Source organism: Pyrenophora tritici-repentis, chromosome 9 (genome assembly GCF_003171515.1).
Source record: "Pyrenophora tritici-repentis strain M4 chromosome 9, whole genome shotgun sequence".
Classification (NCBI taxonomy): Eukaryota; Fungi; Ascomycota; class Dothideomycetes; order Pleosporales; family Pleosporaceae; genus Pyrenophora; species Pyrenophora tritici-repentis.
In genome coordinates, this window is record NC_089398.1 from 2,165,215 (window position 1) to 2,179,482 (window position 14,268).

General features: G+C 46.7%; 4 protein-coding genes across 4 annotated transcripts; 2 read left to right on the top strand and 2 right to left on the bottom strand.

Annotated features, from left to right (window-relative positions):
- Positions 1-241: 241 nt before the first annotated feature.
- On the top strand, positions 242-1,486 carry PtrM4_151920 (uncharacterized protein; the record flags this gene model as incomplete). Its single annotated transcript, XM_066110141.1, has 1 exon — positions 242-1,486. One exon carries the CDS (start codon positions 242-244, stop codon positions 1,484-1,486), a length of 1,245 nt encoding a protein of 414 aa, XP_065960124.1.
- A 261-nt stretch (positions 1,487-1,747) lies between these two features.
- On the top strand, positions 1,748-4,268 carry PtrM4_151930 (uncharacterized protein; the record flags this gene model as incomplete). Its single annotated transcript, XM_066110142.1, has 3 exons — positions 1,748-1,957; positions 2,008-4,144; positions 4,240-4,268. The coding sequence occupies 3 exons, from the start codon at positions 1,748-1,750 to the stop codon at positions 4,266-4,268; spliced, it is 2,376 nt and encodes a 791-aa protein (XP_065960125.1).
- A 329-nt stretch (positions 4,269-4,597) lies between these two features.
- Positions 4,598-5,362, bottom strand: PtrM4_151940 (uncharacterized protein; the record flags this gene model as incomplete). The annotated part of the gene is made up of 1 exon (XM_066110143.1): positions 4,598-5,362. One exon carries the CDS (start codon positions 5,360-5,362, stop codon positions 4,598-4,600), a length of 765 nt encoding a protein of 254 aa, XP_065960126.1.
- Positions 5,363-5,840: 478 nt separating this feature from the next.
- On the bottom strand, positions 5,841-7,256 carry PtrM4_151950 (ComEC, membrane metal-binding protein; the record flags this gene model as incomplete). The annotated part of the gene is made up of 1 exon (XM_066110144.1): positions 5,841-7,256. The coding sequence occupies one exon, from the start codon at positions 7,254-7,256 to the stop codon at positions 5,841-5,843; it is 1,416 nt and encodes a 471-aa protein (XP_065960127.1).
- Between the last annotated feature and the right edge of the window lie 7,012 nt (positions 7,257-14,268).

Sequence of the window (14,268 nt, forward strand, 5' to 3'; positions counted from 1 at the left end):
GACCGGTCCTTATGTAAGCACCTGGTCTGGTCTGGTCTGTACCCTCAGACCAGACCAGACCAGACCATTCCGATCACTGGATCAGATTGGATACTTTATGCTGGATAATGCCTCGGCAAATGATACCGCTGTTGAGTTTATACTCAAGGATCTCTGCCCATGGATGAAGTCAAAACAACGTCGTCATCGCCGGCTGCGTTGCTTGGGCCATGTCATCAACCTCTGTTGCCAGGCGTTCCTTATGGGGCGAAACTGTGAGAAGTATCTTGCGAAGCTGGAGAAGCATCATCAACGTGGCGACTATACGAAGGTGGAAGAGCTCTGGAAGAAGTTCGGATGTTTGGGTCGTCTTCACAACCTGGTGCGATACATCAGGCTTACTCCACAACGGCGTGAGGAGTTTGCTACAATTATTATCGGCGGAGATCTTTCGCAATTCGACGGGCTTGAGCTTATCCAGAACAACTCGACCCGCTGGAACTCATGGTTTTATTCGATTACACGTGCATTAAATGTTCGAGAACGTTTAGAGCTCTTCTCGGCTCGTCATGTACCTGGAAAGGGCTCCGTAGGGATCGCGAACTTTAAGCTTGATGGACAGCACTGGTTTGAGCTTGGAAAGATTGAACTCGCTCTCAAAGACTTCTATGCTGCAACTTTGCTTTCTGAAGGTAAGAAGACGTCACTTGCGGACTGGTTTTCAACTTTGGACTGCCTTCTCCGGGAGATAAGCGAGACGAAGGATCACTACCACGACATCCACACTGAGGACGATAACAACTTTACATGGAAGTACCTTCAAGGCTGCGCTGATGCTGCTTGGTTAAAGTGCGTTGAGTACTATAACAATCAGCAGCTGAATTGGCAAAATCGATTCCCTGAAGATACTGACCTTCCACCGGCATATTATGCGGCTCAAATCCTTGATCCATATCGCAAGTGTGGATGGTTCAGGCAAGAGTGGGTTCTTCATGGCGACGAAGAGAAGAAGAGGTGGTTTGAAAACGCACAATTAGCGGTGAAGCATCTCTGGGAGACAGAGTATAAGGGAAGGTACCCTGTCGAGATGCTGCCACCACCAGCCAGGAAGGAGAGAGATCCTGACCCAGCATTTGATCGCCAGCGGGAACATAAGCGCATTCGAATAGACGCTCCAGTTTCTACAACTGATTTGTATGAACAATACATCTCTACTGACCGGCTTCATAACGAAGAGGCAGGTTGCAATGAGGCTATTGCGTACTGGCTATCTCGCTACGACTCCCAACGAGATCTCGCTCGCTTCGCTCTAGACATGTTTGCGATCTCGCCTATGTCGGATGAATGCGAACGTCTTTTTAGTAGCGCGAAGCTTACTATCGTCGATCGCCGTGGTAGGCTGAAGGCAGATATTATAGAAGCGTGCGAGTGTCTCCGGGCCTGGTATGGAAAGCCCCAAGCTGAGGGGAACAGCGATATCGAGGATAGTGAGAACGAAGACGACTAGATTGACAGTCAGTAGTAAAACACATTTCCTCGGCTTCCTTCTTTGCTTCAGCCTCATTCTTGGCGGTCTTGTTGGTCGGACCGGTCTGGTCGGACCGGTCCTTATGTAAGCACCTGGTCTGGTCTGGTCTGTACCCTCAGACCAGACCAGACCAGACCATTCCGATCACTGCCGGTGCCGGCAGTGCCATGGGAGAGCATACGTGACAACCCAACCGACGAGCGGCCAGGATGGAACTTTTTGAAGGATCATCGCACAAACATGCCCGTCAACGGCGAGAGGTGGTTATTTGAGCGGGTAGGCGAGAGCGCCAGCATCCGGAGTCGGTTCATGAAGCCCGGGACGCAGTCAGGGGTAGACCGACAGGCAATAGAGCGATACATGGACCGGGTGGTAGAATTTCGCGAGAAGCTGGCGGTGTTAATGCATATAACGGGTGGGCAGCCAGCGCGAGGGCCAGAGCTACTGAGCGTACGGCATAGCAACACAGTGCAAGGGGGCATCGCAATATATTCATCGAGGACGGCATGGTGGTGTTTGTGACACGGTACCACAAGGGATACAAAGTCAGCGGCGACGTCAAGATTATCCATCGATATTTGCCGCGCGAGGTGGGCGAGCTGGTAGTGTGGTATATGTGGCTGGTGTTGCCGTTCCAGCAGCGGCTCGAGGCGTTGGTGTGGGAGAAGGAGGCAGTTTCGTCGCATATGTGGCCAGCAGACCCCAGCGGCCGCAAGTGGACGACCGATCGGCTGCGGGAGGCGTTGAAGCGCGAGAGCCGGATCGCGATGGGCCAGGAGTGGACGTTTGCCGGGTACCGGGAGATGGCGATTGGCATCAGCCGGCGGTTTTTGCGTGGATCGACAGCGTTCCAGGCAGATGAGGGCGAGGAGAATAAGGAGTGGGCTGAGGAGCAGGCAGGAGATTCGATTGCCGACGAGCAGGCGGGCCATACGTCGCACGTGGCGGGACTGGTATACGCGCGAGGGATCATGGAGCAGTCAGGGGCCGTGGCGGATAGGCGGCAGCAGTTCCGGGCATCGAGCACGGATTGGCATAGATTTTTGGGCTTCCAGGCAGGCTTGGACGACCAGAGAAGAAGCAGCAAGCGGAAGAGAGCGCCGTTTGAGAGCGAGGCAGACGAGGCAAGGGTGGATCGGTGGCAGCGGCTGAGGAAGATGGACGCGAGAGCGCAGCTGAAGCGCATGATGGGCGAGGAGGCCAAGTTCCGGGGGGTGCAGGAGGCAGCGATCAAAGCCATCACAGCAGGCGAGAGTCCCGTAGTAGCGGTGATGCCGACGGGGGCAGGCAAGAGCTTGTTGTTCATGTTGCCGGCGTGGGCAGAGCAGGGCGGCACGACGGTGGTGGTAGTGCCGTTGATCGCGTTGCGTGGCGACATGGCACAGCGGTGCAAGAAGCTAGGGATATCGTGCGTAGAGTGGCAGAGTCGGCGTCCGCCAGACGCAGCAGCGGTGGTGTTAGTGACGCCCGAGTCGGCAGTTGGAGAGGAATTTGCAACGTTTTTAAACCGGCTACGAGCGACGCGGCAGCTAGATCGGATTATTATCGACGAGTGCCATATCGTGTTAAACCGGCAGTACACGTTCCGCAAGCAGATGCAGCAGCTAGGTAAGCTAGTGGCTGTAGAGACGCAGATGGTCATGTTAACAGCAACGTTGCCACCCAGCGAGGAGGACGAGTTATTCCGGCGAATGCATTTTGAGCGTGGGCAGGTAAGAATGTTTAGGGCACCAACAGCACGGAGCAACATAGCGTACCGGGTGGTAAGGGTAGAGAAGGAGAGGAAGAGACAGGAGGTAGAGGCAACGGTGTTGGCGATGGTACAGCAGAAGGTCCGAAAGTATAAGAGCGGCAAGATTGTAGTGTACGGCAACTCAGTGCCAAAGGTCAAGGGGTTAGCCGAGAAGCTCAAGTGCCATGCGTATCATCACCACGCGGTTGGCAAGGCAAGCATGTTGGAGGAGTTCATGGGCGGCAAGCAGCGGGTGATTGTGGCAACCAGCGCGTTGGGCATGGGAGTGGACGTGCCCGATATCCGGTGCATTGTCCACATGGATTGGCCGTTTAGCGTGTTGGATTACGCGCAGGAGAGCGGGCGAGCCGGGCGAGACGGGGAGCGGAGCGAGGCCATCATGATGGTGCAGGACGGCGAGCAGCGAGCGGCGGATGACAAGCAGGGGGAGGCGGAGCAGCGGTTGGTGCGAGCATACGTCGAAGGCATAGACGAGGCGGCGACATGTAGACGGGTAATGTTGGACGGGTATTTAGACAGGCGCGAGGCCGAGCGAGCTCGGTGCGAGGAGGGAGAGGAGAGGTGTGACGTATGCATGAGAGCCGACGGGGAGGAGATGGAGGAGGAGGAGATGGAGGAGGAGGAGATGGAGGAGGAGATGGAGGAGGAGATGGAGGAGGAGATGGAAGAGATGGAGGAGGTGGAGGAGGTGGAGGAGGTGGAGGAGATGGAGGTGGTGGAGGTGGCCGAGGGCGGCAGCAGCAACGAAGAAGAGGCGGAGACATTGGAGAGGGAGCAAGAAGAGGCGCGGCAGGCGTTTAATCAGCAGCAACGAGAGCAAGGCGGCCCGCGACAGAGATTGATACAGCAGCGGCAGCAGGAGTTCGCCGACGTCGAGTGGCTGCGTAGGCAGCTGGCGCAATGGATAAACCGGTGTGGGTTATGCGAGGCGGTAGGGCAAGGATCGAGCGCACACGACGTACGGCAATGTTGGCGACAGGAGAGCCAGCGGATCAAGGAGTCGATTAAGAGGATGGAAGAGACAATTAAGTTTGAGCGTTATTCGGGCTGTTTTTGGTGTGGAGTGCCGCAGGAGATATGCAATCGGTGGGAAAGGAATAGTTTTGGGCGATATCAGAGAGTCCAAGACGGGGATTGCCAGTATAGAGGGGTATTAATAGGCGGGTTATTAAGTATAGCATTAGGGCGGAGCGAGGTAGGAAACCGATGGACGGCGCGGTTAGAGGAGTTCGGGGTTAGTAATTCAGGAGCAGGGCCGACGTTGTTTGAGTTTTTAGGAAAAAAGCGATTGTTAGAGACGGTTGAGAGCAATAACTTAGCAGGAGAGTTTTGTTGGATTACAAGATTAATAGGCGAGTAGAGGAAATATAGAGAGTTGTAACGTTGACGAGGGTAGCTCCAACAGCTCGAGTAGGTCGGATAGTGTAAGCAGCGATAAAGGCAAGAGCAGCAAGATCAGCGAGAGCGTAGGCAGGGTTAGCAGCAAGAGAGATAGCAGCAACAGTGACGATAGTAGCAGCAGTAAGAGTAGCGACGAAGGCGAGGGCAGCGAGAGCAGTGATCAAGGCGAGAGCAGCGAGAGTAGTGACGAAGGCGAGGGTAGTAAAGATATTAGAGGTAGCGAAAGCAGCGGCAACAGCGAGAGCAATGAGAGCAACGACAAAGACGAGGGCAGAGAAGGTAACGAGAGCGGCGAGAGCAGTAAGAGCGCAGGCAGCGTTGGTAGCGAGAGCAATAGCTGCAACAGTGGCGATAGTGGCGATAGCGAGGGCAGCGACGACGGCGAGGATGGCGAGGATGGCGAGGATGGCGAGGACAGCGAGGGCAACTTGATGGCAGGTAGCGAAAGCAGTAATAGCAGCTTGAGCAGGGAGGAAAAGCGAGGGTCGTGACGACGGCGAGAGTAGCTCCGATAGCGAGAGCAGCAAGAGCGAGAGCAGCAAGAGCGGCAAGAGCAACGAGAGCGAGGCAGGCGAGGCAGGCGAGAGCAACGAGATGGCAAGTAGCGAGAGCGAGGCAGGCGAGGCAGGCGAGAGCAACGAGATGGCAAGTAGCGAGAGCGTAGGGAGCGAGAGAGGCGAGAGAAATAAGAGCAGCGACATGATAGGTACCGTTGGCAGCGAGAGCATCGAGAGCCGCGCATATAGCGAGAGTAACGAGAACAGAGCGAGTAGCGAGAGCAGCGACGACGGTAAGGACAGCGAGAGCAGGAGCCGCAGCGGCGAAAGGAGTTGTAGAAGCCGTAGCAGCGGTAGGAAGTGAGAAGCAGCGAGAGTAGCGCGAGCAGTGGGGGACAGCAGGGACAGCGAGAGCAGTAGGGAAAGCAAGAGCAGGGGCAGAAGTAGTTATAGCGGCCGCAGGCGTAGTAGGAGCGGTGGGGAGTGAGGAGCAGAAGCGAGGATATCGATAGCAGCGAGAGCAGCGAGGACGGCGGGGATAGTAGGGATAGCGGGATCAGCTGTGAGAGAAGCGAGGATAGCGAGAGTAGGAAAGCAGGAGCCGCAGGCGCGATAGAAGTAAGAGTAGCAAGAGCAGTAAGAGCAGGATGTGTAGCCGCGAGGATAGAGGCAATTAAGGTAATTAAGGTGATTGCGATGATTGCGAGGACAGTAAGAGCAACAAGGGCAGCGCAAGAAAGGGGCGAACGGCAAGGGAATTAACTATTAAGTTAATTGTAGCGATTGCAAGGACAGCGGGAACAGCGAGGATAGTAAGGGCAGTAAGGGTAGAAAGGACAGCGGAAGCAGCGAGGACAACGAGGACAGCGAGGATTGTAAGGACAGCGGAAGCAGCGAGGACAACGAGGACAGCGAGGATTGTAAGGACAGCGGAAGCAGCGAGGACAACGAGGACAGCGAGGATTGTAAGGACAGCGGAAGCAGCGAGGATAATGAGGACAGCGAGGATAGTAAGAACAGCGAGGATAGTAAGGACAGTAAGAGTAGCGAGGATAGCGAAAGTAGGAGAGTAGCAGTAGCAATAGCAGTAGCCGGAGGTGTATATAAGCTGTAAGAGGTAAGAGGTAGAAGTAAGGATATTATAAGCAGCAAGGATAGCAGGGGCAGAAGCGGCAACAGGTGCAGGGGTAGTAGGAGTAGTAATAAGAATATTAAGAGCAGTGCAAGTTACAAGGACAAGGGACAAAGTAAGGACAGTAGAGATAGTAAGAGTATCAGGAGCAGCGAGAACAGAAGCCGTAGGATTGATAGCGAAGATATTAAGAGCAGCAAGGAAAGCGAAAGTAGCGAGGGTAGTAAGAGCAGCGACAAGAGGAGCGGTAGCGGCCGCCGAAACCGCAGTTACCGCAGGTGGAGGAGGCGTAGGAGGTAAGGGGCAGAAGAGAGCAGTAGAGACAGCGGGAACAGCGGGGAAAGCGAGAGCAGCAAGAAGGACGGGATAGTAGAGATAGAGGAAGTGGCGAGAGCAGAAGCAGTAATAGGGAGGATTGCGGAATGCGGAGGAGTAAGAGCGGTAGGAGTAAGAGTAGCAAGAGCAGGACGTAGAAGTAAGAGCCGTAGGAGCAGGAGCAGTAAGAATAGCAGGAGTAGCAAGGGTAGGAGCTTTAAAGGCGGCAGCAACGAGGGTGTTACAAGCAGCGAAAATAATAGGAGCAGGGAGAGTGGTCGCAGTAAGGATAGCGATAGAAGCGAGGTTGGCGACAGCAGGGACAGTAGTAGTAGCAAGAATAGCGAGAGTAGCGAGAGCAATAGCAGTGAGAGCTAGAGCATTAAGAGTAGCAGCAATAAGAGCAGTAACCGTAGGAGTAGGCGCATTAAGAGTAAAAGCTGCAGGAGTAAGAGCAGTAAGGGCGGAAATAGTAGGAGCGTAATTAGCGAGAGCAGGAGCAGCGAGGACAGCAGGAGCAGCTGGAATGGCGAGAGCAGCAAGGACGGAGTGGATAGCAAGAATAGGAAGCGTAGGGGCCGCAGTGGCGATATTTGTAGAAGCGGCAGTAAACACAGGTGTAGTAGTAGCCGTAGGAGTAATAACGAGCATGTTAAAAGCAGCAAGGACGGCAGGAACAGCGGGAGTTGCAATAGTAGAACCCGTAACCGTAATTGAATAGACAGTAAGAGTGATAGTCGCGATAGAAGGAAAAGTTACAAGAATAGCAGCCGTAGCCGTGGTAGAAGCAAGAGTAATTATAATAGAGGCAAAGATAGTAACAGTAGTAAGAGTAATAAGCACAGTAAGGGTATAGTAAGAGCAAAAGTTTAAAGAAGAGTTATTTATGTTAAAAATAAGTATGCAGGTATAAAGCAAAGAAAAGAAAGATTCGAAAAGAGAGAGTATAAAGTTGGTGAGATTCATAATCGATAGATGAGGTAGGTAAAACAGGTATAGTTTGTAGTATATATTAGATAGTGTTTAAGAAAGAAATCAAGCATAGAATTAAGTAGGATTTAAGGATTAGGATTGTAGTAGAAGACAGAGCAAGTTATTAGGAATACATTAATAAGAAGATAGAAGAAAAGATTAAGTTTATATAAAAGTAGAGTCATAAGAAGAAGATATAAATAAAAAAGATATAAGAGATTATGTTTCAATAATATTAAAAAGAGATGTTAGAAAAGAAAGAAGAATAAAAGAAACCCGATATAATTTAAGAGGAGTATAGTAAAGGGAATAGAAGATAGGTAGAAGAAGAAAGAGAGAGAAAGATAAGGAAGTTTATAGAGAAGGACATAAGAAGCAAAAGATAAAGAGAAAGAAGGAGAAGTAAAGAAAATAGAAAGAGAAGTAAAGAAAAATATAGAGCAAGTAAAGAGAGAGTAGCAAGAACAGCAGTAGTAATAAGGATAAGGATAGAGTTAAGGTACAGTACAATAATGCATAGTGGGTATTTAAGCAACAGTAGTAAGACGAGGCAGGCCGTGTTGGACGTGCATACAGTAGGTAGAGTTTAAGTTTACCGACGCAGAATAGTGATAGAGGTATATAGGGTAGTAGATAATGCGATGCGGTATATAGACGGCGGTAGGCGAAGGACAGAGCCGACACAATATACAACAGTATTAGAGAACTAAGAGGTAGTAGGCAAAGGAGATAGTTGAAGAAGTATTTAGGTTGTGTTTAGTATAGCGAATGGTATAACGTGTGTATACAAGCAATAAGAAGATAATAGATACGGAGGAGATTAGACAGCAGATATAAAAGATTGTTAGTTTCGAGGGTATTTATAGCAAGGTTGTTAGGATTAGTATAGGGAAGCAAGAATAGAGTAGCATAGGGATAGATAGGAGGTTAGTAGAACAGAGAGTTAAAGTAAATTTAATAGAGGGATTCGTAAGACAGTTTTAGAGCAAGTAGGGGTTAGGGTGTACAGAAACGAATAGGTTAATAAGAGAGTTTTATTAGAGTCAGCCGTTTATAATAGAGGAGAACAATAAACAACAGAGGTTATTGCAGAGAAGGGTATAGGCCGAGGTAAAGGGAAGAAGAGAGAAGATATAGTGGCAATAGGAAAAGTTTCCGAGTTAGGGTATTTAGTAGATGTTATATAGATTAAGTGATAAAAGCGAGTAAATTAGATTAAAAATAAGGAGAGACAGAAATAGATGAAGAGGAAAGGAAAGAAGAGAGAGGAACAGAAGAGAGAGAGGGAAGGATGGATGTGGTGGAGAGGAGAGATGAGGAGGGGCAGGGAGGGTTGGAGCAGCAGGAGCAGGAGCAGGAGCGACAAGGCGGGTGGCGGAGGTGAATACAGCAGCGGCAACAGGAGTTTAGGGAGGTAGAGTAGTGAGGTAGGGAATTAGGATGGTAGGGGAATGGATAGGGAATATGCAAAGGGGCGGATAATGGGCGAAGCGAGGAAAATATAGGGAGATGTTGGTGAGGGGAGGGGGAAGTGTAAAAGAAGCGATTACGATTGTTTTAGAGCCGATTCAGTTTAAGGGTTATTAGGGGCGTTTTTGGTGGGAGGTAGAGTAGGAAAGGAATTGTTAGGGGCGGTATTAGAAGGTAAGAGATGCAAATTAACAGTATAAAGGAGTATTCACGGGGGGTTTATTAGGGCAGCGTTTAGGTAGAGGGAGGTAGGAAAGCGTTAGGGGGCGGGGTTAAAGGGGAGAAGAGGATTTATAGTAGATAAGACAGGGTTAGGGGTATAGAAGGAAGAAAGGGTTAGGGTTACAGAATAAAGAGAGGGATAGGTAAGAAATGAATAGAAGAATAAAAATATTCATAAGGAGATAAAGGAGGATTAGATTACAGGCAAAATAAGGTAGAAGAGCAATTCGTTAGGTAGTATGTAGAGGGGAAAGAGTGGGTAATAAGATATAGAAGGCGAGTATTAGAAAAGTATTTGGAGGGGCAAGGAGGCGAAGAGAGATATAAAGAAGAGGAGGAGAGATTTTTAGTGTGTAGACAAGCGGACAAGGAGATAGACAGCAGCAAAGAGCAGTAATAAAGAGGAGATATAGTAGAGAGGAGGGTAGAGCAGTAGGAGCAGGAGCGACAAGGCGGGTAGTAGAGTTTAATACGGCAGTGATAACAGGAGTTTAGGCAGGTAGAGTAGTAAGACAGGCAATTAGGATAGTAGGGGAATAGATAGGGAATATGCGAAGGGCGGGTGATAAGCAAAGCGAGGACAAAATAGGGAGATGTTAGTGACGGGGAGGAGAAATACAAAAGAAGCAGTTAAGATTGTGTTAGAGTAGATTTGTATAAGGGTTATTCGTTATGTATTTAGTAGGGAGTTAGGCAGGAGAAATGTAAGGGGTAGGAGAGGAATTGTTCGGGGCAGTATTGGATAGTACGAGACGCAAATTGATAGTGTAACAGAGTATTAATAGGGGGGTTAATAGAGGAAGAGGTAGGGTAGAGGGAGGTAAGAGAGTAGTGGAGGGCGCGGTTAAAGGGGTTAGGGGTAGAGAGAGGAAGGGTCAGGGAGAGGAAGGGTCAGGGAGGGTAGAGAGGATCAGGGAGGGTAGAGAGGATCAGGGAGGGTAGAGAGGATCAGGGAGGGTAAAGAGGGTTAGGTATTATAGTATAAGAAGATAACTAGAGAAAGTAAGTAAAAAGAGTTAAGAATAATAAAGTGGATAGTAAATAATATATAGGGGGGTTTTAGAGAGGAGGAAATATAAGAGAGTTTACTAGAAAATAAGAAAGAGGGGTTTCAGAGTAGGCAGAAGCGTAAAGCAAGAGCATAGGGCAGAGGAAAAGAGGAAAAGAGGTAGAGTTTAAAGAAGGCCGCCGGTTGCGGTAAGGAAGATGCAAAGGCGAGAGTAGTAGAAGAGAATATAAGAGAGGATTATATGTTAGGGGTAAATAGGTAAGAGGGGGCGGGGATTTAGGGGCGCAAAAGGAGGGTAGAGAAAGAAAATACAAGAGAGGTAGAGGTAAAGGGTTAGAAAGAGAGTTAGAATAGAATTTTTATAAGATAAGGTAGGTTTAGAGGACGCAGAGTTGTAGAGCGAAGTAGAGGGTAGGGTGTAAGAGTAGAGAGTAAGGAGTTAAAAGAAGTTAGATAGGGCGTATAAGTAGTAACACCCCGTTTTTAGGGTTAAGAAGTATTTAGGAGGAGAAAGGGAGAAGTAGGAAAAGAAGAGGGAGAGTAAGAGTAAGCCGTAAGGTGTCACAAAGAGGGTAGAGTAAGAGTAGAGGAGAGAGTAGAGGGGGGGTGGGTGGACCCGTAAGGTGTTACAAAAAGGGTGGAGTAAGAGTAGTTATTGTAGGATTAATTAGGTTATAGGAACGCAGGCGGTGGAGTGAGTTCCGGGGGCGCAGTACAGCAAGTCAGACGGGGCAGATAGGACAGACAAGGAGGCGAAACAAGTAGTAAGGGGGAAGAGGAGGTTTCACAAGTAGGTAGGGCGAAGAGAGGGTTTCATAGGTAAGTAGGATATAAAGAGAAAGGGGAGTGTTAGGAAGAGATAAGTAAGGTATTATAAAGAAGAGGAGTATGTGTTATAAGGGTAGATAGTAGCGTGTAAAGAGTAGAGTAAAGAGTAGAGTAAAGAGTAGAGTAAAGAGTAGATAGTAGAGAGTGTAGGAAGTTAAGAAGGAGTAGAAGTGGTAAAGGAAGAGAGGGAGTAGGTAATAAAAACGGTAAGAGAGAGTAAAACGCAGAAGGAAAAGTAAAGAAAGTAGGTAAGTAAAGAGAAGTAGTAGGTAGTAGAAGAAGAGAAGTAGAGAAATAAAGAAAGGTTACAGGGTTAGGGAGAGTAAGAAGGGTAAGGGAGTAGGGATAATAGAAGAGGATAGAAGAGATAGTAAAAGAGAAAAAAAGAGAAGAGATATAAGAAGAGAGAAAGAGTGAAGAAGAGAGAGATGATAGTTAATATAATATAGAAAAGTAAGAAAATAGATATAAGAGAATAGAATAGTAATAAAGAGTAAGAGTAAGAGCAGAAGTAAAGGAAAGGAAGAGAGAGAAAAAGGAAAATGAGAAGTAGAAGTGAAGAAGAAAGAGAGCAAGAAAGAGAGCAAGAGTAAAGAAAAGGGTAAGAGTAGAAGTAGAAGTAGTGAAAGCGGTAAGAGAGAGTAAAGTAGGTAGTAGTAGAAGAAAGAAGTATAGAAAGGAAGTAAAGAGGAGTAGTAGGTAGTAGAAAAAGAGAAGTAGAGTGAGTAAAGAAAGTCGGAGAAGAAAGAGAAAAAGGGTGAGAAGAGGTAATGAGTAAGGAGTAGGAAGAGAAAGGTTAGAGAGTAGAGTTAAAAGTAAAAATTCGAAAGGGTTAGTAGAAGGAGAGAAAAAGGAAGGAGTAGGGAGTGAGGTAAGTAGGAGAGAAAGAGGTAGAAAGAAGAGGAAATAGGGAAAGTAAAGTAGATCAAGAGAGAGGAAAGGGAAGTTAGAGGAGTAAAAGAAGTTGAGAGAGGAAAAGAGGGGAGGTGTAGTAGTAGAGGAGAGGGTAAGGAGAGATTGAGGGTAAGGGAGAGATTGAGGGTAAGGGAGAGATTGAGGGTAAGGGAGAGAGTGAGGGTAAGGGATTTTAGGGAGGAGGAAATACAAGAGAGTTTAATAGAAAGCAAGAAAGAGGGGATTGAGAGTAGGCGGAAGGGCGAAGGGAGAGGGTAGGGCAGAGGAAAAGAGGTTAAGTTTCAAGAAGCCGGCCGTTGCGGTAATAATAATACAAAAGCGAGAGTAGTAGAAAAGAATATAAGAGAATATTATATTTTAGAGGTAGATAGATAAGAGAGGGCGCGGAGTTGTAGACGCAAAATAATAGTAGAGAAAGAAAATACAAGAGAGATCGAGGTAAAGGCAAAGAAAGAGAGTAAGAAGAGGAGTTTTATCAAGGTAAGATAGATTAAGGGGCGCAGAGGGTAAATTGTAAGAGTAGAGAGTAGAGAAAGAAGAGAGAGAGAGTAAGAGTAAGCTGTAAGGTATCACAAAAAGGGTAGAGGAGAGGGTAGAGTAGAGAGAAGAAGTTTAACAAGTATAAGATAAAAGAAAGAAGAAATATAAAAGTAGAGAGAAGTAAAGAAGAAGAAGAGAATCGAAGAAGTATAGGAGGATAGAAAGAAAAGAAGGAGGTAAACGAAAAGAGAAAATAAATAAGAAGAGTATAAAAGAAGATAGTTAGAAATTAAGACGAAGTAGATAAGGAAAGAGGTATATTAGAAGAAGAAAGGATAAAGAGAAAAGAGAGGAAAGAAAAGTAGATTATTAAAGAGAAAGAAGAAGGTAAGAGTAGAAGTAAGCGTAAAAGTAAGAGGAAAGAGAAAGAGAGTAAGAGTACGAGTAGGAGTAAAGGTAGTAATAATAGTATTAGTGAGTGTAAGAGTAAAGGGAATAATAAGAATAAGAGTAACGGTGATAAGGAGGGAGAAATAGAAGAGAAAAATAAAAAAAGTATTATAAAGCGGTAAGAAAAGAAGAAGAAAATAAAGACAAAGGGAGAAATGTAAAAAGTAGAAAGAAGAGAAAAGAGAGTTAGAAAGTAGAAAGTAAGAATAGAAAAGTAGTGATTAGAGAGTAAGGAGAAGGAGTAGAAGTGCAGTATGTATAAAGAATAAATTAAGGAGAAGATAGTAGAGAAAAAGATTAGAGGAAAGAAAGGTAAAAGAGAAAAAGGTAGAAAGAGGAAAGTAGAGTAAAGAAGATAAGAAGAGTAAGAAAGGACAGTAGAGAAAAGAATAGGAAGAGGTAATAGGTAGAAAGTAGAAAGAAGATAATAGTAGAAAAGAAAAGAGAGAAATAGGTAGAAGAGTAGAGAGAAGAAGTTTAATAAGTAGAAGATAAAAGGGAGAAGAAGAGATAAAGTAGAGAAGGGGAGAGTAAAAAAGAACAGAGTTAAGGAAGAGGAAATAAGAAGAGTATAAAAGAAGATGGTATGAAGTAGAGATAAAGTAGAGAAGAGGAGAAGAAAATTAGGAGAAGAAAAGATAGAGGGGTAAGAGAGGGAGAAGAAGATAAGAAGAATAGAGAGAGAGATAAGATTGTAAGTAAGAAAAAGAATAGAGGTAATAGTGAGAGTAGAGGTATTAAGAATAGTATTAGTTAGTATAATAGAAAGGGTAATAGAGATGGAGAAATAGAAGTAGAAGAGAAGAAAGAAAAAAGGAAATTAGAGGAGAAAGAGGTAAAAAAAGGATAAGGAAAGAGAAAAAAAGGAGATGAGAGATAAGAGAAGTAGAGAGAGTAGAAGAAAAGAAAGAGAAAAAGAGGAAGTGAAAGAGAGGAGGAGAGAAAGTGAAAGAGAAGAGGGGAGAAAAGAGAAGAGAAGAAATAAAGAGAATAAAGGGAAAGTAGAGAGTGAAAGGGTAGAAGAGTAGAAAAGAAGAGTTTATAGAGTAAAAGAGAAGAAGTAAAGAAAGTAAAGAGTGAAGGGATAGAAGAAGAAGAGTAGGGAATTAAAATGAAAAGGTAGGAGAGAAGAAGTAGAAAGTAAAGAAAATAAGAATAGGAGGTATAGAGAGTAGAATTGGAGAGTAGAAGAAAGAGGGAAGTTAGAGGAGAGTTAGAAGTTAGGAGAGTTGAGGAGGGAGGGGTGGTTAGGGTTAGGGGTTAGGGTTAGGGTTAGGGTTAGGGTTAGGGTTAGGGTTAGGGTTAGGGTTAGTTAGG